The 22,042-nt window shown below is 46.8% G+C and overlaps 1 protein-coding gene across 1 annotated transcript in view; it reads left to right on the top strand.

Annotated features, from left to right (window-relative positions):
* The window catches only part of LOC124021430 (ankyrin-3-like), a gene marked incomplete at its 3' end in the record, with an annotated part of 137,611 nt that overhangs the window by 59,786 nt on the left and 55,783 nt on the right, over positions 1–22,042 (top strand). The window contains exons 2-6 of the mRNA XM_046336618.1: positions 2,801–2,902; positions 4,205–4,303; positions 5,875–5,973; positions 13,745–13,843; positions 20,867–21,052. Coding sequence (XP_046192574.1) covers positions 2,801–2,902; positions 4,205–4,303; positions 5,875–5,973; positions 13,745–13,843; positions 20,867–21,052 — 585 coding nt within the window. The remainder of the gene's footprint in view (positions 1–2,800; positions 2,903–4,204; positions 4,304–5,874; positions 5,974–13,744; positions 13,844–20,866; positions 21,053–22,042) is intronic.

The raw sequence follows: 22,042 nt of genomic DNA, 5'->3' as shown, positions 1-22,042 counted from the left end.
AGACAGTAACCTCCTCTAGTTTAACATTCTACAGAGACAGTAACCTCCTCTAGTTTAACATTCTACAGAGACAGTAACCTCCTCTAGTGTAACATTCTACAGAGACAGTAACATCCTCTAGTGTAACATTCTACAGTAACCTCCTATAGTTTAACATTCTACAGAGACAGTAACCTCCTCTAGTTTAACATTCTACAGAGACAGTAACCTCCTCTAGTTTAACATTCTACAGAGACAGTAACCTCCTCTAGTGTAACATTCTACAGAGACAGTAACATCCTCTAGTGTAACATTCTACAGTAACCTCCTATAGTTTAACATTCTACAGAGACAGTAACCTCCTCTAGTGTAACATTCTACAGAGACAGTAACATCCTCTAGTGTAACATTCTACAGTAACCTCCTATAGTTTAACATTCTACAGAGACAGTAACATCCTCTAGTGTAACATTCTACAGTAACCTCCTATAGTTTAACATTCTACAGAGACAGTAACCTCCTCTAGTTTAACATTCTACAGAGACAGTAACCTCCTCTAGTTTAACATTCTACAGAGACAGTAACCTCCTCTAGTTTAACATTCTACAGAGACAGTAACATCCTCTAGTGTAACATTATACAGTAACCTCCTATAGTTTAACATTCTACAGAGACAGTAACCTCCTCTAGTGTAACATTCTACAGAGACAGTAACATCCTCTAGTTTAACATTCTACAGAGACAGTAACCTCCTCTAGTTTAACATTCTACAGAGACAGTAACATCCTCTAGTGTAACATTCTACAGTAACCTCCTATAGTTTAACATTCTACAGAGACAGTAACATCCTCTAGTTTAACATTATACAGAGACAGTAACCTCCTCTAGTTTGTGCTGTGTAATCTCATGAAGCATTCTGGGGTCTCAGCTATATTTATCAGCCAACAGCTTCAGACTGCAGACGCTCAGGCAGTGGGGGGGCATGTGTGTGCAGACTGCCTGCTGCCTGTGGTGTGTGTGTGTGCGTTTGTGTGACTAGGGTGTGTCAGGATCAGAAATCTTTACTACACTACGGCACTGCACCAAGATCAGATCAGAGAGACACATGTTTCAGCCCAGATATTACTGTCTGTTTACAGCCCAGATATTACTGTCTGTTTACAGCCCAGATATTACTGTCTGTTTACAGCCCAGATATTACTGTTTACAGCCCAGATATTACTGTCTGTTTACAGCCCAGATATTACTGTTTACAGGCCAGATATTACTGTTTACAGCCCAGATATTACTGTCTATTTACAGCCCAGATATTACTGTCTGTTTACAGCCCAGATATTACTGTCTGTTTACAGCCCAGATATTACTGTCTGTTTACAGCCCAGATATTACTGTCTGTTTACAGCCCAGATATTACTGTCTGTTTACAGCCCAGATATTACTGTTTACAGCCCAGATATTACTGTCTGTTTACAGCCCAGATATTACTGTTTACAGGCCAGATATTACTGTTTACAGCCCAGATATTACTGTCTATTTACAGCCCAGATATTACTGTCTGATTACAGCCCAGATATTACTGTCTGTTTACAGCCCAGATATTACTGTCTGTTTACAGCCCAGATATTACTGTTTACAGGCCAGATATTACTGTCTGTTTACAGCCCAGATATTACTGATATTCTCCATAACAACACTCAGTAATCTGCTGTATCTACACAATGCTAATCATATAGCCTATCTATCAGACAAACAGTGCACAGGGCCAGCTATAATGTTGGCATGGCATCTGTCTTTCTCTGTCTGTCTCCCTGGTAGGTAGCCAAAGGTACTGTATAACAGCAGCAGGGACTACTGTCTGTTAATCAAATGTAATGTAATGACTACTGCCTGTTAATCAGCAGGGACTACTGTCTGTTAATCAGGGACTACTGTCTGTTAATCAGGGACTACTGCCTGTTAATCAGGCACTACTGTCTGTTAATCAGGGACTACTGTCTGTTAATCAGCAGGGACTACTGTCTGTTAATCAGGGACTACTGTCTGTTAATCAGGGACTACTGTCTGTTAATCAGGGACTACTGTCTGTTAATCAGGGACTACTGTCTGTTAATCAGGGACTACTGCCTGTTAATCAGGCACTACTGCCTGTTAATCAGGGACTACTGTCTGTTAATCAGGGACTACTGTGTTAATCAGCAGGGACTACTGTATGTTGATCAGCAGGGACTACTGCCTGTTAATCACCGGAGACTACTGTCTTTTAGTCAGGGACTACTGTCTTTTAGTCAGGGACTACTGCCTGTTAATCAGGGACTACTGTCTGTTAATCAGGGACTACTGCCTGTTAATCAACAGGGACTACTGCCTGTTAATCAGGGACTACTGCCTGTTAATCAGGGACTACTGCCTGTTAATCAGCAGGGACTACTGTCTGTTAATCAGGGACTACTGTCTGTTGATCAGGGACTACTGTCTGTTGATCAGGGACTACTGTCTGTTAATCAGGGACTACTGTCGGTTGACCAGGAACTACTGTCTGTTGATCAGCAGGGACCATTGTATGTCATGCAAGGACTACTGTCTGTTATACATGGTGTACTAACTGTTTGTGTGTGTGTGTGTGTGTGTGTGTGTGTGTGTGTGTGTGTGTGTGTGTGTGTGTGTGTGTGTGTGTGTGTGTGTGTGTGTGTGTGTGTGTGTGTGTGTGTGTGTGTGTGTGTGTGTGTGTGTGTGTGTGTGTGTGTTTGACAGCAGTTTACATGGGTACTAATGTTTTGTTCAGTCAGTGTAGATCATAACCTAGGTGATCTCTGTGTTACAGATTGACAGTAATGCCAGTTACTTGAGAGCAGCCCGGGCAGGGAACCTAGAGAAGGCTTTGGATTACCTGAAGACTGGGGTCGAAATCAACATCTGTAACCAGGTTAGTCCCTAACCATGACCCCTGACCCCTATAACCTAACTATTTAGACTGCGGTCGAAATCAACATCTGTAACCAGGTTAGTCCCTAACCATGACCCCTGACCCCTATAACCTAACTATCTAGACTGGGGTCGAAATCAACATCTGTAACCAGGTTAGTCCCTAACCATGACCCCTGACCCCTATAACCTAACTATCTAGACTGGGGTCGAAATCAACATCTGTAACCAGGTTAGTCCCTAACCATGACCCCTGACCCCTATAACCTAACTATCTAGACTGGGGTCGAAATCAACATCTGTAACCAGGTTAGTCCCTAAACATGACCCCTGACCCCTATAACCTAACTATCTAGACTGGGGTCGAAATCAACATCTGTAACCAGGTTAGTCCCGAACCATGACCCCTGAACCCTATAACCTAACTATAGACTGGGGTCGAAATCAACATCTGTAACCAGGTTAGTCCCTAACCATAACCCCTGACCCCTATAACCTAACTATAGACTGGGGTCGAAATCAACATCCGTAACCAGGTTAGTCCCTAACCATGACCCCTGACCCCTATAACCTAACTATCTAGACTGGGGTCGAAATCTGTAACCAGGTTAGTCCCTAACCATGACCCCTGACCCATATAACCTAACTATCTAGACTGGGGTCGAAATCAACATCTGTAACTAGGTTAGTCCCTAACCATGACCCCTGACTCCTATAACCTAACTATCTAGACTGGGGTCGAAATCAACATCTGTAACCAAGTTAGTCCCTAACCATGATCCATGACCCCTAACCATTTAGACTGGGGTCGAAATCAACATCTTTAACCCAGACAGTCCCTATCCATGACCCCTAAGCTCTGACCCCTTAAAAAAATGTTTTTAAATGTTACCTTTATTTAACTAGGCAAGTTAGTTAAGAACTAATTCTTATTTACAATGACTGCCTATGGGGGAACAGTGGGTTAACTGCCTTGTTCAGGGGCTGAACGACAGATTTGAACCTTATCAGCTTGAGGATTTGATCCAGCAACCTTTTTGTTACTGGCCAAACGCTCTAACCACTAAGCTCTGACCCCTGACCCCTAAGCTCTGACCCCTAACCCCTAAGCTCTGACCACTAACCTTAACCCAACCAGGTCAGATAGACAACTCCCTCAGCTTTCTTTGGAAATCACCTCAGTGAAACCCAGCCCCTAAGCTACATGAGTTATTGGTAAATGTTAGTTCTGATATTGAGAATCCATAGCTCCTGATGTGTCTGTGTTCACCTCTATCTCCCTGTATTCTCTGTCCTGCTGTAGAATGGCCTCAACGCCCTCCATCTGGCCTCTAAAGAGGGCCATGCCGAGGTGGTCACACAACTCATCAAGCTGGGAGCCAATGTGGACGCTGCAACTAAGGTTAGCCCCGCCCCTCTCCTCCTCTGAGAAGATAGATAATAAGATAGGAGGCGCCCTGACTGGTAGCCTATAGGGAGGAGCCTGACTGGTAGCCTATAGGGAGGATGGAGGGAGGAGTCTGACAGGTCACCTATAGGGAGGAGTTATAGGGAGGAGCGTGACTGGTAGCCTATAGGGAGGATGGAGGGAGGAGTCTGACAGGTCACCTATAGGGAGGAGTTATAGGGATTGCGCTACATAGAGAATAGGATGCCATTTGGGATGTAGAATGTGTCTATGTTGTTGACAACACAGTTAATTGGCCTATCAGAGAACTGAGTTAAAGCTGTGACATCATATGAATGGGCCTATCAAAGAGCTGTGACATCATATTTATTGGAACTACCCATCCCGGATCCGGGAGAATTGTCATCAACTACACTAATTAGCATAGTGCAACGGTAAAAAAATATTACTAGAAAATATTCATGAAATCACAAGTGAAATATAGCCTAGCATAGCATTATGTCCAGCTAGCAGCAGGAAGCTCGGTCACGAAAATCAGAAAAGCAATCAAATTACCTTTGATGATCTTCGGATGTTTTCACTGACGAGACTCCCAGTTAGACAGCAAATGTTCCTTTTGTTCCATAAAGATTATTTTTATACCCAAAATACCTCCTTTTGTTGGTCACGTTATGTTGAGAAATCCAACGGAAATATCGGTCACGACAACGCTGTGATATCCATAATATCGACAGAAACATGGCAAACGTTTTTATAATCAATCTCCAAGGTGTTTTTCAAATATCTATTCGATAATATATCAACCGGGACAATTGGCTTTTCACGAGGAGCGAGAGGAAAAATTACTACCTCTGTCTTTTACGCAAGAATCACTCTGAGAGCCCTCAGCTGGCCACTGACGCAATGTAGTCGTTTACGCTCATTCTTCAAAATTAAGGCCTGAAACTACGTCTAAAGGCTGTAGACACCTTAGGGAAGCCACAGAAAAGGGAATCTGGTTGATATCCCTTTCAATGGGCAATAGGGATGCATAGAAAGACAGGGGTTTGAAAATAAGAGTCACTTCCTGATTGGATTTTTCTCAGGATTTCGTCTGCAATATCAGTTCTGTTATACTCACAGACAATATTTTTACAGTTTTGGAAACTTTAGAGTGTTTTCTATCCTAAACTGTCAATTATATGCATATTATTATTATTATTATTATTATTTTATTCTAGCATCTGGTCCTGAGAAATAGGCGGTTTACTTTGGGAACATTATTTTTCCAAAAATAAAAATAGTGCCCCCTAGTTTCAAGAGGTTAATGGGCCTATCAGAGAGCTAAGAGAGAGCTGTGACATCATATTCATGGGCCTATCAGAGAGCTTAGAGAGAGCTGTGACATCATATTAATGGGCCTATCAGAGAGCTGATAGAGAGCTGTGACATGTTACTGGGCCTATCAGAGCAGAGAATCGGCAGTACCGAGCCGGCAGTACCACTCACTCACTCACTCACTCACTCACTCACTCACTCACTCACTCACTCACTCACTCACTCCTCATCCCTCCCTGTCTTTCCAGAAAGGGAACACAGCTCTCCACATAGCGTCTCTGGCTGGTCAGGTGGATGTAGTGAAGGAGCTGGTGACCAGCGGAGCTAACATCAACGCACAATCTCAGGTGAGTCTAGGACCGCCCCCTTTAGACACACCCACATTCTCAGGTGAGTCTAGGACCGCCCCCTTTAGACACACCCACAGTCTCAGGTGTGTCTAGGACCTCTCCCTTTAGACACACCCACAGTTTCAGGTGAGTCTTGGACCTCTCCCTTTAGACACACCCACAGTCTCAGGTGAGTCTAAGACCACCCCTTTAGACACACCCACAGTCTTAGCTGCATACTGTAAATAACAGATGTAGACGAACAGTAAAATGCTTATGGGCCTTTCCCAACAATGCAGAGGAAAATAATAGAAAAATTATAACATGAGGAATAAATACGCAATGAGTAACGATATCTTGGCTATATACACCGGGTATTATTACTGAGTCTATCTGCAAGGGTACGAGGTAATTGAGGTAGATATGTACATATGAGTAGTGGTAAAGTGACTAGGCAACAGGACAGATAATAAGCAGTAGCAGCGTATGCGATGAGTCAAAAGAGTTCATGCAAAAGGGGTCAATGCAGATAGTCCGGACAGCTATTTAGTTAGCTATTTAACTAACTATTTAGCTATCATAGTCTGCTGCAGGAAAAACGTATGTGTTATGGCTTTACACCCCCTGCTAAATTGTGGATAAAGAGTTACCTGTCTAACAGAACACAGAGGGTGTTATTTAATGGAAGCCTCTACAACATAATCCCCAGGGAATTCCCCAGGGCAGCTGTCTAGGCCCCTTACTTTAAAAAATATTTACTCACGACATGTCACTGGTTTGAGTAAAGCCAGTGTGTCTATGTATGTGGATGACTCAACCCTATTCACGTCAGCCACTACAGCGATTGAAATGACTTCCGATACTTAACAAAGAGCTGCAGTTTGAAATTGTTGCAACCCCTATTACCAGCCTATTCAACCTCTCTTTCGTATTTTCTGAGATTCCCAAAGATTGGAAAGCTGCCGCGGTCATCCCCCTCTTCAAAGGGGGAGACATTCTAGACCCAAACTGTTATAGACCTACAGTGGGGAGAACAAGTATTTGATACACTGCCGATTTTGCAGGTTTTCCTACTTACAAAGTATGTAGAGGTCTGTAATTTCTTATCATAGGTACACTTCAACTGTGAGAGATGGAATCTAAAACAAAAATCCAGAAAATCATATTGTATGATTTTTAAGTAATTAATTTGGATTTTATTGCATGACATAAGTATTAAGAACTTAATATTTGGTATAGAAACCTTTGTTTGCAATTACAGAGATCATACGTTTCCTATAGTTCTTGACCATGTTTGCACACACTGCAGCAGGGATTTTGGCATACAGACCTTCTCCAGATCCTTCAGGTTTTGGGGCTGTCGCTGGACAATATGGACTTTCAGCTCCCTCCAAAGATGTTCTATTGGGTTCAGGTCTGGAGACTGGCTAGGCCACTCCAGGACCTTGAGATGCTTCTTACGGAGCCACTCCTTAGTTGCCCTGGCTGTGTGTTTCGGGTCGTTGTCATGCTGAAAGACCCAGCCATGACCCATCTTCAATGCTTTTACTGAGGGAAGGAGGTTGTTGGCCAAGATCTCGCGATACATGGCCCCATTCATCCTCCCTCAATACGGTGCAGTTTTCCTGTCCCCTTTGCAGAAAAGCATCCCCAAAGAATGATGTTTCCACCTCCATGCTTCACGGTTGGGATGGTGTTCTTGGGGTTGTACTCATCCTTCTTCTTCCTTCAAACACGGTGAGTGGAGTTTAGACCAAAAGGCTCCAAACACAGAGAGTGCAATGCTGTGCTCTTTAATTGCACCAACGCACCACAGGGTGCTCACAATAATAACGACCCCAAACACTGGGAATGAAAATGTACAACTGAAAAATGCACGACCAGGAACTAACACGTTCCTCTACTACAGAGCGGAAGGTTACAATGATGAATCCCGCACAACAAACAGGCTGTCTAAAGAAGCCCAACTAATCATCACAAACAGGTGCTACCAATAAACATACAAGGAGGGGGAGGAAAGACAATCAGTGGCAGCTAATAGACCAGTGATGACAACCGCCGAGTGCCACCCGACCGGGAAGGAAGCCACCCTCGGTCGGACTCGTGACAGTACACCCCCTGACGCGCGGCTCCCGCGAGCACCTCGAGGTCGCCCCGGAGGACGAGGTGCAGGGCCATCCGGATGGAGGCGATGGAAATCCCTCAACATGGATGGATCCAAGATGTCCCCCACCGGTACCCTGCACCTCTCCTCCGGACCGTACCCCTCCCAGTCCACGAGGTACTGCAGGCCCCTCACCCGGCGTCTTGAGTCCAGAATGGCCCGGATCGTATACGCCGGGGACCCCTCGATGTCCAGAGGGGAGGGAGGGACCTCCGGCACCTCACTGTCCTGCAGGACACCAGCTACCACCGGCCGGAGGAGAGACACATGAAACGAGGGGTTAATACGATAATAGGAAGGGAGTTGTAATCGATAACACACCTCGTTTATTCTCTTCAGGACTTTAAAGGGCCCTACACACTGCGGACCCAGCTTCCGGCAGGGCAAACGGAGGGGTAGGTTTCGGGTCGAGAGCCAGACCCTGTCCCCCGGTACAAACACGGGGGCCTCATTGCGGTGGCGGTCAGCCCACCTCTTCTGCCGTCCACTCTCTTGTTGTAGAGATTCCTGGACGGCCCTCCAGGTCTCCTTGGAGCGCTGTACCCATTCCTCCACCGCAGGAGCCTCGGTCCGGCTCGGATGCCATGGTGCCAGGACCGACTGGTACCCCAACACACACTGAAAAGGGGACACGTTAGTAGAGGAGTGGCGTAGTGAGTTCTGGGCCATTTCCGCCCAGGGAATGTATCGTACCCACTCCCTGGCCGATCCTGGCAATACGACTGCAGAAACCTACCCACCTCCTTCTGGTCCTTCTGTAGCTCATTTGGTAGAGCATGGCGTTTGTAACGTAGAATGTATGCACACATGACTGTAAGTCGCTTTGGATAAAAGCGTCTGCTAAATGGCATATATTATATATTATATTATTATATTATTCACTCTCTCCACCTGCCCATTACTCTCGGGGTGATAATCGGAGGTCAGGCTGACAGAGACCCCCAAACGTTCCATGAAGGCCCTCCAGACCCGGGACTTGAATTGGGGGCCCCGATCAGAAACGATGTCCTCCGGCACCCCGTAGTGCCGAAAGACATGGGTGAATAATGCCTCCGCAGTCTGTAGGGCTGTAGGGATACCGGGCAACGGGAGGAGACGGCAGGACTTAGAGAACCGATCCACAATCACTAGAACCGTGGTGTTCCCCTGAGACGGCGGAAGATCGGTCAGGAAATCTACGGATAGATGTGACCATGGCCGTTGTGGAACGGGGAGAGGTTGTAACTTCCCTCTAGGAAGGTGCCTAGGAGCCTTACTCTGGGCGCACACCGAACAGGAGGAGACATAACCCTTAACGTCCTTTGCCAAAGTAGGCCACCAATACCTCCCCCGAAGGCTCCTCACTGTCCTCGTCTCCCCAGGGTGACCCGAGGAGGGTAGGACGTGAGCCCACCGAATCAGTTTGTCCCGAACACCAAACGGCATGTACTTATGCCCCGCCAGATACTGAGGAGGCGCGGGTTCCGCCCTTAACGCCCGCTCGATGTCCGAGTCCACCTCCCATACCACTGGTGCTACCAGTTTAGAGGCGGGAAGGATGGGAGTAGGTTCGGTGGACCCATCCTCCGTGTCGTAAAGACGGGACAGTGCGTCAGCCTTTACGTTCTGGGAGCCCGGTCTATACAACAATGTAAACCGGAACCGGGTGAAGAATATGGCCCACCTTGCCTGACGTGGGTTAAGTATCCTAGCTGCCCGAATATACTCCAGATTCTGGTGGTCGGTCCAGATGAGAAAGGGGTGCTAAGCCCCCTCAAGCCAGTGTCTCCACACCTTCAGAGCTCTAACCACCGCTAGCAACTTCCGGTCCCCCACATCATAGTTACGCTCCACTGGGCTGAGCTTCCTTGAGAAAAAAGCGCAGGGGCGGAGTTTTGGTGGCGTACCCGAGCGCTGTGATAGCACGGCACCCACCCCAGCCTCGGCCGCGTCCACCTCTACTGTGAATGCTAAAGAGAGGTCCGGATGCGCCAAAACGGGTGAACAGCGCCTTCAACTTGTTGAAAGCTCCTTCCGACTCTGCTGACCACTGCAACCGCACCGGGCCCCCCTTCAGCAGTGAGGTAATGGGAGCCGCTATCTGTCCAAAACCCCAGATAAACCTCCGGTAGTAGTTGGCAAAACCCAAAAACCGCTGCACCTCCTTTACCGTGGTCGGAGTTGGCCAATTACGCACGGCCCTAATGCGGTCGCCCTCCATCACCACCCCCGAGGTGGAAATGCGATTACCCAGAAAGGAGACGGCTCGTTTAGAGAACACGCACTTCTCAGCCTTTACGTATAGGTCATGCTCCAGCAGTCTACCAAGCACTTTACGTACCAGAGACACATGCGCGGTGTGAGTGGCCGAGTAGATCAGAATGTCATCAATATAAACCACCACTCCCTGTCCGCACAGGTCCCTGAGAATCTCGTCTACGAAGGATTGGAAGAAGGCTGGAGCATTCTTTAACCCATACGGCATGACGAGGTACTCAAATCAAATCAAATCAAATTGTATTTGTCACATACACATGGTTGGCAGATGTTAGTGCGAGTGTAGCGAAATGCTTGTGCTTCTAGTTCAATGCAGTAATAACCAACAAGTAATCTAGCTAACAATTCCAAAACTACTACCTTATAGACACAAGTGTAAGGGGATAAAGGTGCTGCCTTGGCAGGAACTAATGGTGATTCATAATAAACCCCAGGAAGAGTAGCTGCTGCCTTGGCAGGAACTAATGGGGATCCATAATAAACCCCAGGAAGAGTAGCTGCTGCCTTGGCAGAAACTAATGGGGATCCATAATAAACCCCAGGAAGAGGAGCTGCTGACTCGTTGTTTATTATCTATGCATAGCCAGTTTACAAATGACCTCGATTAACCTATACCCCTGCACCTTGACATGGTACCGGTACCCCCTGTATATAGCCTCCACATTGACTCTGTACCGATACCCCCTGTATATAGTCTCCACATTGACTCTGTACCAGTACCCCCTGTATATAGCTTCCACATTGACTCTATACCGGTACCCCCTGTATATAGCCTCCACATTGACTCTGTACCGGTACCCCCTGTATATAGCCTCCACATTGACTCTGTATCGGTACCCCCTGTATATAGCCTCCACATTGACTCTGTACCGGTACCCCCTGTATATAGCCTCCACATTGACTCTGTACTGGTACCCCCTGTATATAACCTCCACATTGACTCTGTACCGGTACCCCCTGTATATAGCCTCCACATTGATTCTGTACCGGTACCCCCTGTATATAGCCTCCACATTGACTCTGTACCAGTACCACCTGTATATAGCCTCCACATTGACTCTGTACCAGTACCACCTGTATATAGCCTCCACATTGACTCTGTACCAGTACCACCTGTATATAGCCTCCACATTGACTCTGTACCAGTACCACCTGTATATAGCCTCCACATTGACTCTGTACCGGTACCCGATGTTCAAATGTTCATAAATGACCAGCATGGTCAAATAATAATAATCACAGTAGTTGTCGAGGGTGCAACAAGTCAGCACCTCAGGAGTAAATGTCAGTTGGCTTTTCATAGCCAATCATTAAGAGTATCTCTACCGATCCTGCTGTCTCTAGAGAGTTGAAAACAGCATGTCTGGGACAGGTTGCACGTCCGGTGAACAAGTCAGGGTTCCATAGCCGCAGGCAGAACAGTTGAAACTGGAGCAGCAGCACGGCCAGGTGGGCTGGGGACAGCAAGGAGTCATCATGCCAGGTAGTCCTGAGGCATGGCCCTAGGGCTCAGGTCCTCCAAGAGAGAGAAAGAAAGAGAGAATTAGAGAGATAATAATGGCAGTATTGTCTGTATTACTATAATAATGTACTGTGATAATGGCTGTATTACTATAATAATGTACTGTGATAATGGCTGTGTTGTCTGTATTACTATAATAATGTACTGTTGTAATGGCTGTGTTGTCTGTATTACTATAATGATGTACTGTGATAATGGCTGTGGTGTCTGTATTACTATAATAATGTACTGTTGTAATGGCTGTGTTGTCTGTATTACTATAATAATGTACTGTGATAATGTCTGTATTACTATAATAATGTACTGTGATAATGGCTGTGTTGTCTGTATTACTATAATAATGTACTGTTGTAATGGCTGTGTTGTCTGTATTACTGACTAATCAGTATGTCTTGTGTCTGCTGTAGAATGGCTTCACTCCTCTGTACATGGCTGTGTTGTCTGTATTACTATAATAATGTACTGTGATAATGGCTGTGTTGTCTGTATTACTATAATAATGTACTGTTGTAATGGCTGTGTTGTCTGTATTACTATAATAATGTACTGTTGTAATGGCTGTGTTGTCTGTATTACTATAATAATGTACTGTGTGATAATGGCTGTGTTGTCTGTATTACTATAATAATGTACTGTTGTAATGGCTGTGTTGTCTGTATTACTATAATAATGTACTGTTGTAATGGCTGTGTTGTCTGTATTACTGACTAATCAGTATGTCTTGTGTCTGCTGTAGAATGGCTTCACTCCTCTGTACATGGCTGTGTTGTCTGTATTACTATAATAATGTACTGTGATAATGGCTGTGTTGTCTGTATTACTATAATAATGTACTGTTGTAATGGCTGTGTTGTCTGTATTACTATAATAATGTACTGTTGTAATGGCTGTGTTGTCTGTATTACTATAATAATGTACTGTTGTAATGGCTGTGTTGTCTGTATTACTATAATAATGTACTGTGTGATAATGGCTGTGTTGTCTGTATTACTATAATAATGTACTGTTGTAATGGCTGTGTTGTCTGTATTACTATAATAATGTACTGTTGTAATGGCTGTGTTGTCTGTATTACTGACTAATCAGTATGTCTTGTGTCTGCTGTAGAATGGCTTCACTCCTCTGTACATGGCTGTGTTGTCTGTATTACTATAATAATGTACTGTGATAATGGCTGTGTTGTCTGTATTACTATAATAATGTACTGTTGTAATGGCTGTGTTGTCTGTATTACTATAATAATGTACTGTTGTAATGGCTGTGTTGTCTGTATTACTATAATAATGTACTGTTGTAATGGCTGTGTTGTCTGTATTACTATAATAATGTACTGTGTGATAATGGCTGTGTTGTCTGTATTACTATAATAATGTACTGTTGTAATGGCTGTGTTGTCTGTATTACTATAATAATGTACTGTTGTAATGGCTGTGTTGTCTGTATTACTGACTAATCAGTATGTCTTGTGTCTGCTGTAGAATGGCTTCACTCCTCTGTACATGGCTGTGTTGTCTGTATTACTATAATAATGTACTGCGATAATGGCTGTGTTGTCTGTATTACTATAATAATGTACTGTTGTAATGGCTGTGTTGTCTGTATTACTATAATAATGTACTGTTGTAATGGCTGTGTTGTCTGTATTACTATAATAATGTACTGTTGTAATGGCTGTGTTGTCTGTATTACTATAATAATGTACTATGATAATGGCTGTGTTGTCTGTATTACTATAATAATGTACTGTTGTAATGGCTGTGTTGTCTGTATTACTATAATAATGTACTGTTGTAATGGCTGTGTTGTCTGTATTACTGACTAATCAGTATGTCTTGTGTCTGCTGTAGAATGGCTTCACTCCTCTGTACATGGCTGCTCAGGAGAATCATCAGAAGGTGGTCAGATACCTGCTGGACCATGGCTCCACACAGGGCATCGCTACAGAGGTCAGTATTCTAGACTGACCCTATAACCCTTCTACTCTTCATACTAACTCACTACACAGGGCATCACTACAGAGGTCAGTATTCTAGAACGACCCTATAACCCTTCTACTCTTCATACTAACTCACTACACAGGGCATCGCTACAGAGGTCAGTATTCTAGACCGACCCTATAACCCTTCTACTTTTCATACTAACTCACTACACAGGGCATCACTACAGAGGTCAGTATTCTAGACCGACCCTATAACCCTTCTACTCATTACATTACATTTACATTTAAGTCATTTAGCAGACGCTCTTATCCAGAGCGACTTACAAATTGGTGCATTCACCTTATGACATCCAGTGGAACAGTCACTTTACAATAGTGCATCTAAATCTTAAAGGGGGGGGATACTTATCCTATCCTAGGTATTCCTTAAAGAGGTGGGGTTTCAGGTGTCTCCGGAAGGTGGTGATTGACTCCGCTGTCCTGGCGTCATGAGGGAGTTTGTTCCACCATTGGGGGGCCAGAGCAGCGAACAGTTTTGACTGGGCTGAGCGGGAGCTGTACTTCCTCAGTGGTAGGGAGGCGACACAGGCCAGAGATGGATGAACGCAGTGCCCTTGTTTGGGTGTAGGGCCTGATCAGAGCCTGGAGGTACTGAGGTGCCGTTCCCCTCACAGCTCCGTAGGCAAGCACCATGGTCTTGTAGCGGATGCGAGCTTCAACTGGAAGCCAGTGGAGAGAACGGAGGAGCGGGGTGACGTGAGAGAACTTGGGAAGGTTGAACACCAGACGGGCTGCGGCGTTCTGGATGAGTTGAAGGGTTTAATGGCACAGGCAGGGAGCCCAGCCAACAGCGAGTTGCAGTAATCCAGACGGGAGATGACAAGTGCCTGGATTAGGACCTGCGCCGCTTCCTGTGTGAGGCAGGGTCGTACTCTGCGGATGTTGTAGAGCATGAACCTACAGGAACGGGCCACCGCCTTGATGTTGGTTGAGAACGACAGGGTGTTGTCCAGGATCACACCAAGGTTCTTAGCGCTCTGGGAGGAGGACACAATGGAGTTGTCAACCGTGATGGCGAGATCATGGAACGGGCAGTCCTTCCCCGGGAGGAAGAGCAGCTCCGTCTTGCCGATGTTCAGCTTGAGGTGGTGATCCGTCATCCACACTGATATGTCTGCCAGACATGCAGAGATGCGATTCGCCACCTGGTCATCAGAAGGGGAAAGGAGAAGATTAGTTGTGTGTCGTCTGCATAGCAATGATAGGAGAGACCATGTGAGGTTATGACAGAGCCAAGTGACTTGGTGTATAGCGAGAATAGGAGAGGGCCTAGAACAGAGCCCTGGGGGACACCAGTGGTGAGAGCGCGTGGTGAGGAGACAGATTCTCGCCACGCCACCTGGTAGGAGCGACCTGTCAGGTAGGACGCAATCCAAGCGTGGGCCGCGCCGGAGATGCCCAACTCGGAGAGGGTGGAGAGGAGGATCTGATGGTTCACAGTATCGAAGGCAGCCGATAGATCTAGAAGGATGAGAGCAGAGGAGAGAGAGTTAGCTTTAGCAGTGCGGAGCGCCTCCGTGATACAGAGGAGAGCAGTCTCAGTTGAATGACTAGTCTTGAAACCTGACTGATTTGGATCAAGAAGGTCATTCAGAGAGAGATAGCGGGAGAGCTGGCCAAGGACGGCACGTTCAAGAGTTTTGGAGAGAAAAGAAAGAAGAGATACTGGTCTGTAATTGGTGACATCGGAGGGATCGAGTGTAGGTTTTTCAGAAGGGGTGCAACTCTCGCTCTCTTGAAGACGGAAGGGACGTAGCCAGAGGTCAGTGATGAGTTGATGAGCGAGGTGAGGTAAGGGAGAAGGTCTCCGGAAATGGTCTGGAGAAGAGGGGAGGGGATAGGGTCAAGCAGGCAGGTTGTTGGGCGGCCGGCCGTCACAAGACGCGAGATTTCATCTGGAGAGAGAGGGGAGAAAGAGGTCAGAGCACAGGGTAGGGCAGTGTGAGCAGAACCAGCGGTGTCGTTTGACTTAGCAAACGAGGATCGGATGTCGTCGACCTTCTTTTCAAAATGGTTGACGAAGTCGTCTGCAGAGAGGGAGGAGGGGGGGGAGGATTCAGGAGGGAGGAGAAGGTGGCAAAGAGCTTCCTAGGGTTAGAGGCAGATGCTTGGAATTTAGCGTGGTAGAAAGTGGCTTTAGCAGCAGAGACAGAGGAGGAAAATGTAGAGAGGAGGGAGTGAAAGGATGCCAGGTCCGCAGGGAGGCGAGTTTTCCTCCATTTCCGCTCGGCTGCCCGGAGCCCTGTTCTGTGAGCTCGCAATGGGTCATCGAGCCACGGAGCGGGAGGGGAGGACCGAGCCGGCCTGGAGGATAGGGGACATAGAGTGTCAAAGGATGCAGAGAGGGAGGAGAGGAGGGTTGAGGAGGCAGAATCAGGAGATAGGTTGGAGAAGGTTTGATAGGATGGAAGAGGAGAGAGTAGCGGGGGAGAGAGAGCGAAGGTTGGGACGGCGCGATACCATCCGAGTAGGGGCAGTGTGGGAGGTGTTGGATGAGAGCGAGAGGGAAAAGGATACAAGGTAGTGGTCGGAGACTTGGAGGGGAGTTGCAATGAGGTTAGTGGAAGAACAGCATCTAGTATCAAATCAAATCAAATCAAATCAAATTTATTTATATAGCCCTTCGTACATCAGCTGATATCTCAAAGTGCTGTACAGAAACCCAGCCTAAAACCCCAAACAGCAAACAATGCAGGTGTAAAAGCACGGTGGCTAGGAAAAACTCCCTAGAAAGGCCAAAACCTAGGAAGAAACCTAGAGAGGAACCGGGCTATGTGGGGTGGCCAGTCCTCTTCTGGCTGTGCCGGGTAGAGATTATAACAGAACATGACCAAGATGTTCAAATGTTCATAAATGACCAGCATGGTCAAATAATAATAAGGCAGAACAGTTGAAACTGGAGCAGCAGCACAGTCAGATGGACTGGGGACAGCAAGGAGCCATCATGTCAGGTAGTCCTGGGGCACGGTCCTAGGGCTCAGGTCAGTTGAAACTGGAGCAGGAGCATGGCCAGGTGGAATGGGGACAGCAAGGAGTCCTCATGTCAGGTAGTCCTGGGACATGGTCCTAGGGCCCAGGCCAGTTGAAACTGGAGCAGCAGCATGGCCAGGTGGACTGGGGACAGCAAGGAGTCATCATGTCAGGTAGTCCTGGGGCATGGTTCTAGGGCTCAGGTCCTCCGAGAGAGAGAAAGAAAGAGAGAAGGAGAGAATTAGAGAACGCACACTTAGATTTACACAGGACACCGAATAGGACAGGAGAAGTACTCCAGATAAACAAACTGACCCTAGCCCCCCGACACATAAACTACTAGTAAAGATGAGGTCGAGCGTATTGCCTGCCTTGTGAGTAGGGGGGGAAGGTGAGAGGGTGAGGTCAAAAGAGGAGAGGAGTGGAAAGAAGGAGGCAGAGAGGAATGAGTCAAAGGTAGACGTGGGGAGGTTAAAGTCGCCCAGAACTGTGAGAGGTGAGCCGTCCTCAGGAAAGGAGCTTATCAAGGCATCAAGCTCATTGATGAACTCTCCGAGGGAACCTGGAGGGCGATAAATGATAAGGATGTTAAGCTTGAAAGGGCTGGTAACTGTGACAGCATGGAATTCAAAGGAGGCGATAGACAGATGGGTAAGGGGAGAAAGAGAGAATGACCACTTGGGAGAGATGAGGATCCCGGTGCCACCACCCCGCTGACCAGAAGCTCTCGGGGTGTGCGGGAACACGTGGGCGGACGAAGAGAGAGCAGTAGGAGTAGCAGTGTTGTCTGTGGTGATCCATGTTTCCGTCAGTGCCAAGAAGTCGAGGGACTGGAGGGAGGCATAGGCTGAGATGAACTCTGCCTTGTTGACCGCAGATCGGCAATTCCAGAGGCTACCGGAGACCTGGAACTCCACGTGGGTCGTGCGCGCTGGGACCACCAGATTAGGGTGGCCGCGGCCACGCGGTGTGGAGCGTTTGTATGGTCTGTGCAGAGAGGAGAGAACAGGGATAAACAGACACATAGTTAACAGGCTACAGAAGAGGCTACGCTAATGCAAAGGAGATTGGAATGACAAGTGGACTACACGTCTCGAATGTTCAGAAAGTTAAGCTACGTAGCAAGAATCTTATTGACTAAAATTATTAAAAAGATACAGTACTGCTGAAGTAGGCTAGCTGGCAGTGGGTGCGTTGTTGACACTACACTAATCAAGTCGTTCCGTTGCGTGTGATAGTTTCTACAGTGCTGCTATTCGGGGGCTAGCTGGCTGGCTAGTAGTGTTGTTTACGTTACGTTGCGTTAAAAGAACGACAATAGCTGGCTAGCTAACCTAGAAAATCGCTCTAGGCTACACAATTATCTTTGATACAAAGACGGCTATGTAGCTAGCTATGTAGCTAGCTACGATCAAACAAATCAAACCGTTGTACTGTAATGAAATGAAATGAAAATGTGATACTACCTGTGAATGCGACCGGGTTGTTGAGTTCTATTCAGAAGACGTTGGCTAGCGTTGGCTAGCTGTTGGCTAGCTAGCAGAGTCTCCTACGTTAAGGACGACAAATAGCTGGCTAGCTAACCTCGGTAAATTAAGATGATCACTCTAAGACTACACACTCTAAACCTAAACAACACAATTATCTTGGAACGAAGATACGAAGACAGCAAAGACAGCTATGTAGCTAGCTAACACTACACTGATCAAGTCGTTCAGTTGAGTGTAATAGTTTTACCAGTGCAGCTAATCAGTGGACGTTAGCTAGCTGGCTAGTGAAGACTACGTTAGGACGGCGAAATACGATAGTTACGCAATTATCTTTGATACAAAGACGGCTATGTAGCTAGCTGAGAAGACCGTTGTGCTATAATGAAATGTAAAAAGTTATACTACCTGCAGGAGCGAAGCGCCGATGCGACCACTCGCTCCAAACCGGAATTGCCCTCGGTCAGCTTTTCTTTACGTAAACCATGATATGCACAAATTAAGCTTTTTAGAGGACCTTGGAGAAAGATGTATTATACCAGCAGAACGGCATTCCAACTGCCTGTGGCAACATCAAGCCATCCATAATACACGCTGTAGAAACAACCGGGAAACAAACTCACTTGAGATGCCAACTCACTACACAGGGCATCACTACAGAGGTCAGTATTCTAGACCGACCCTATTTATTTTTTATTTTTTATTTCACCTTTATTTAACCAGGTAACCAACCATTTGCAACTGCGACCTGGCCAAGATAAAGCATAGCAGTGTGAACAGACAACACAGAGTTACACATAACCCTTCTACTAACTCACTACACAGGGCATGGGGGACTGTATCATAGTGATATTAAACCATGGGGCTGTATAATAGTGATGTTAAACCATGGGGCTGTATAATAGTGATATTAAACCATGGGGCTGTATAATAGTGATATTAAACCATGGTACTGTATAATAGTGATGTTAAACCATGGGGCTGTATAATAGTGATATTAAACCATGGGGCTGTATAATAGTGATATTAAACCATGGGGCTGTATAATAGTGATATTAAACCATGGGGCTGTATAATAGTGATGTTAAACCATGGGGCTGTATAATAGTGATGTTAAACCATGGGGCTGTATAATAGTGGTATTAAACCATGGGGCTGTATAATAGTGATATTAAACCATGGGGCTGTATAATAGTGATGTTAAACTATGGGGCTGTATAATAGTGATATTAAACTATGGGGCTGTATAATAGTGGTATTAAACCATGGGGCTGTATAATAGTGATGTTAAACCATGGTGGGGCTGTATAATAGTGATATTAAACCATGGGGCTGTATAATAGTGATATTAAACCATGGGGCTGTATAATAGTGATGTTAAACCATGGTGGGGCTGTATAATAGTGATGTTAAACCATGGTGGGGCTGTATAATAGTGATATTAAACCATGGGGCTGTATAATAGTGATATTAAACCATGGGGCTGTATAATAGTGATATTAAACCATGGTACTAGAGAGGGTTGGAGAGGCAACTGAAACAGTGAAGGAACAAGGATGTCAGTCACTCAATCTGTAAAGTGTAGTTCCCATGTTTCATGAGCTGAAATGAAAAATCCCACAAATGTTCCATACGGCCTGTCTCCCGGTGGGTGGGCCTGTCTCCGCAGTGGGTGGGCCTGTCTCCCCGGTGGGTGGGCCTGTCTCCCCAGTGGGTAGGCCTGTCTCCCCGGTGGGTGGGCCTGTCTCCCCGGTGGGTGGGCCTGTCTCCCCAGTGGGTGGGCCTGTCTCCCCAGTGGGTGGGCCTGTCTCCCCGGTGGGTGGGCCTGTCTCCGCAGTGGGTGGGCCTGTCTCCCCAGTGGGTGGGCCTGTCTCCGCAGTGGGTGGGCCTGTCTCCCCAGTGGGTGGGCCTGTCTCCCCGTGGGTGGGCCTGTCTCCGCAGTGGGTGGGCCTGTCTCCCCGGTGGGTGGGCCTGTCTGCCAAGTGGCTGCACCCCTGCTCAATCATGTGAAATCCATAGATTTGGGCCTCGTGAATTTACTTCAATTGGCTGATTTCCTCATATGATCTGTCACTCAGTAAAATGGTAGACATTGTTGCATGTTGCGGTTCTATTTTTGTTCATTGTAATATTGTTAGAATACTGCACAGCAACAGCCCCCGATGACAACCCCCCTCACTGCTGCTAGTGTTCTGGTAGTCTTATAAGAGGTAGTACCGTACAGTGTTGGGGTCAGAGGTCAGGGTTAGTATTGCAGTATGGTATAGTATATATATTGACTGTTATCTCTACTGTAGGATGGCTTCATGCCCTGGCGGTGGTGTTGCAGTATGGTATAGTATATATAGTGACTGTTATCTCTACTGTAGGATGGCTTCACCCCTGGCGGTGGTGTTGCAGTATGGTATAGTATATATAGTGACTGTTATCTCTACTGTAGGATGGCTTCACGCCCCTGGCGGTGGCGTTGCTGTATGGTATAGTATATATAGTGACTGTTATCTCTACTGTAGGATGGCTTCACGCCCCTTGCGGTGGCGTTGCAGCAGGGACATGAACAGGTGGTCTCTCTGCTCCTGGAGAATGACACTAAAGGAAAGGTCCGGCTCCCGGCGCTCCACATCGCCGCGCGGAAGGACGACACCAAGGCTGCTGCCCTGCTGCTCCAGATCGACCACAACGCAGATGTCGAGTCCAAGGTACCACACAGACAGCGCACCAATCACTAGTCCTTTATCTGCACTCTGACCAGAGGGCTATCCTAGGAATCAGGTTTAAGGAGTTAGCCAGGTAACTCAGAACGAACCTGCTCCAGGGCAGGCTAACTCAGGGCTAACTCCACTATCCTGCATTCAGAACTAACCAGCTCCAGGGCAGGCTAACTCAGGGCTAACTCCGCTATCCTGCATTCAGAACTAACCAGCTCCAGGGCAGGCTAACTCAGGGCTAACTCCACTATCCTGCATTCAGAACTAACCTGCTCCAGGGCAGGCTAACTCAGGGCTAACCAGCTCCAGGGCAGGCTAACTCAGGGCTAACTCCACTATCCTGCATTCAGAACTAACCTGCTCCAGGGCAGGCTAACTCAGGGCTAACTCCACTATCCTGCATTCAGAACTAACCTGCTCCAGGGCAGGCTAACTCCACTATCCTGCATTCAGAACTAACCTGCTCCAGGGCAGGCTAACTCAGGGCTAACCTGCTCCAGGGCAGGCTAACTCAGGGCTAACTCCACTATCCTGAATTCAGAACTAACCTGCTCCAGGGCAGGCGAACTCAGGGCTAACTCCACTATCCTGCATTCAGAACTAACCTGCTCCAGGGCAGGCTAACTCAGGGCTAACTCCACTATCCTGCATTCAGAACTAACCTGCTCCAGGGCAGGCTAACTCCACTATCCTGCATTCAGAACTAACCTGCTCCAGGGCAGGCTAACTCCACTATCCTGCATTCAGAACTAACCTGCTCCAGGGCAGGCTAACTCAGGGCTAACCTGCTCCAGGGCAGGCTAACTCAGGGCTAACTCCACTATCCTGAATTCAGAACTAACCTGAGGGCAGGCTAACTTAGGGCTAACCTGCTCCAGGGCAACTCCACTATCCTGGCTAACTAACTCAGGCTAACTAGGAATTCAGAACTAACCTGCTCCAGGGCAGGCTAACTCAGGGCTAACTCCACTATCCTGAATT

The sequence above is a fragment of the Oncorhynchus gorbuscha genome, unplaced genomic scaffold, assembly GCF_021184085.1.
Source record: "Oncorhynchus gorbuscha isolate QuinsamMale2020 ecotype Even-year unplaced genomic scaffold, OgorEven_v1.0 Un_scaffold_1110, whole genome shotgun sequence".
Lineage (NCBI taxonomy): Eukaryota > Metazoa > Chordata > Actinopteri > Salmoniformes > Salmonidae > Oncorhynchus > Oncorhynchus gorbuscha.
The sequence above is the reverse complement of the archived record's forward strand: the minus strand, read 5'-3'. Positions and strand labels throughout refer to the sequence as shown.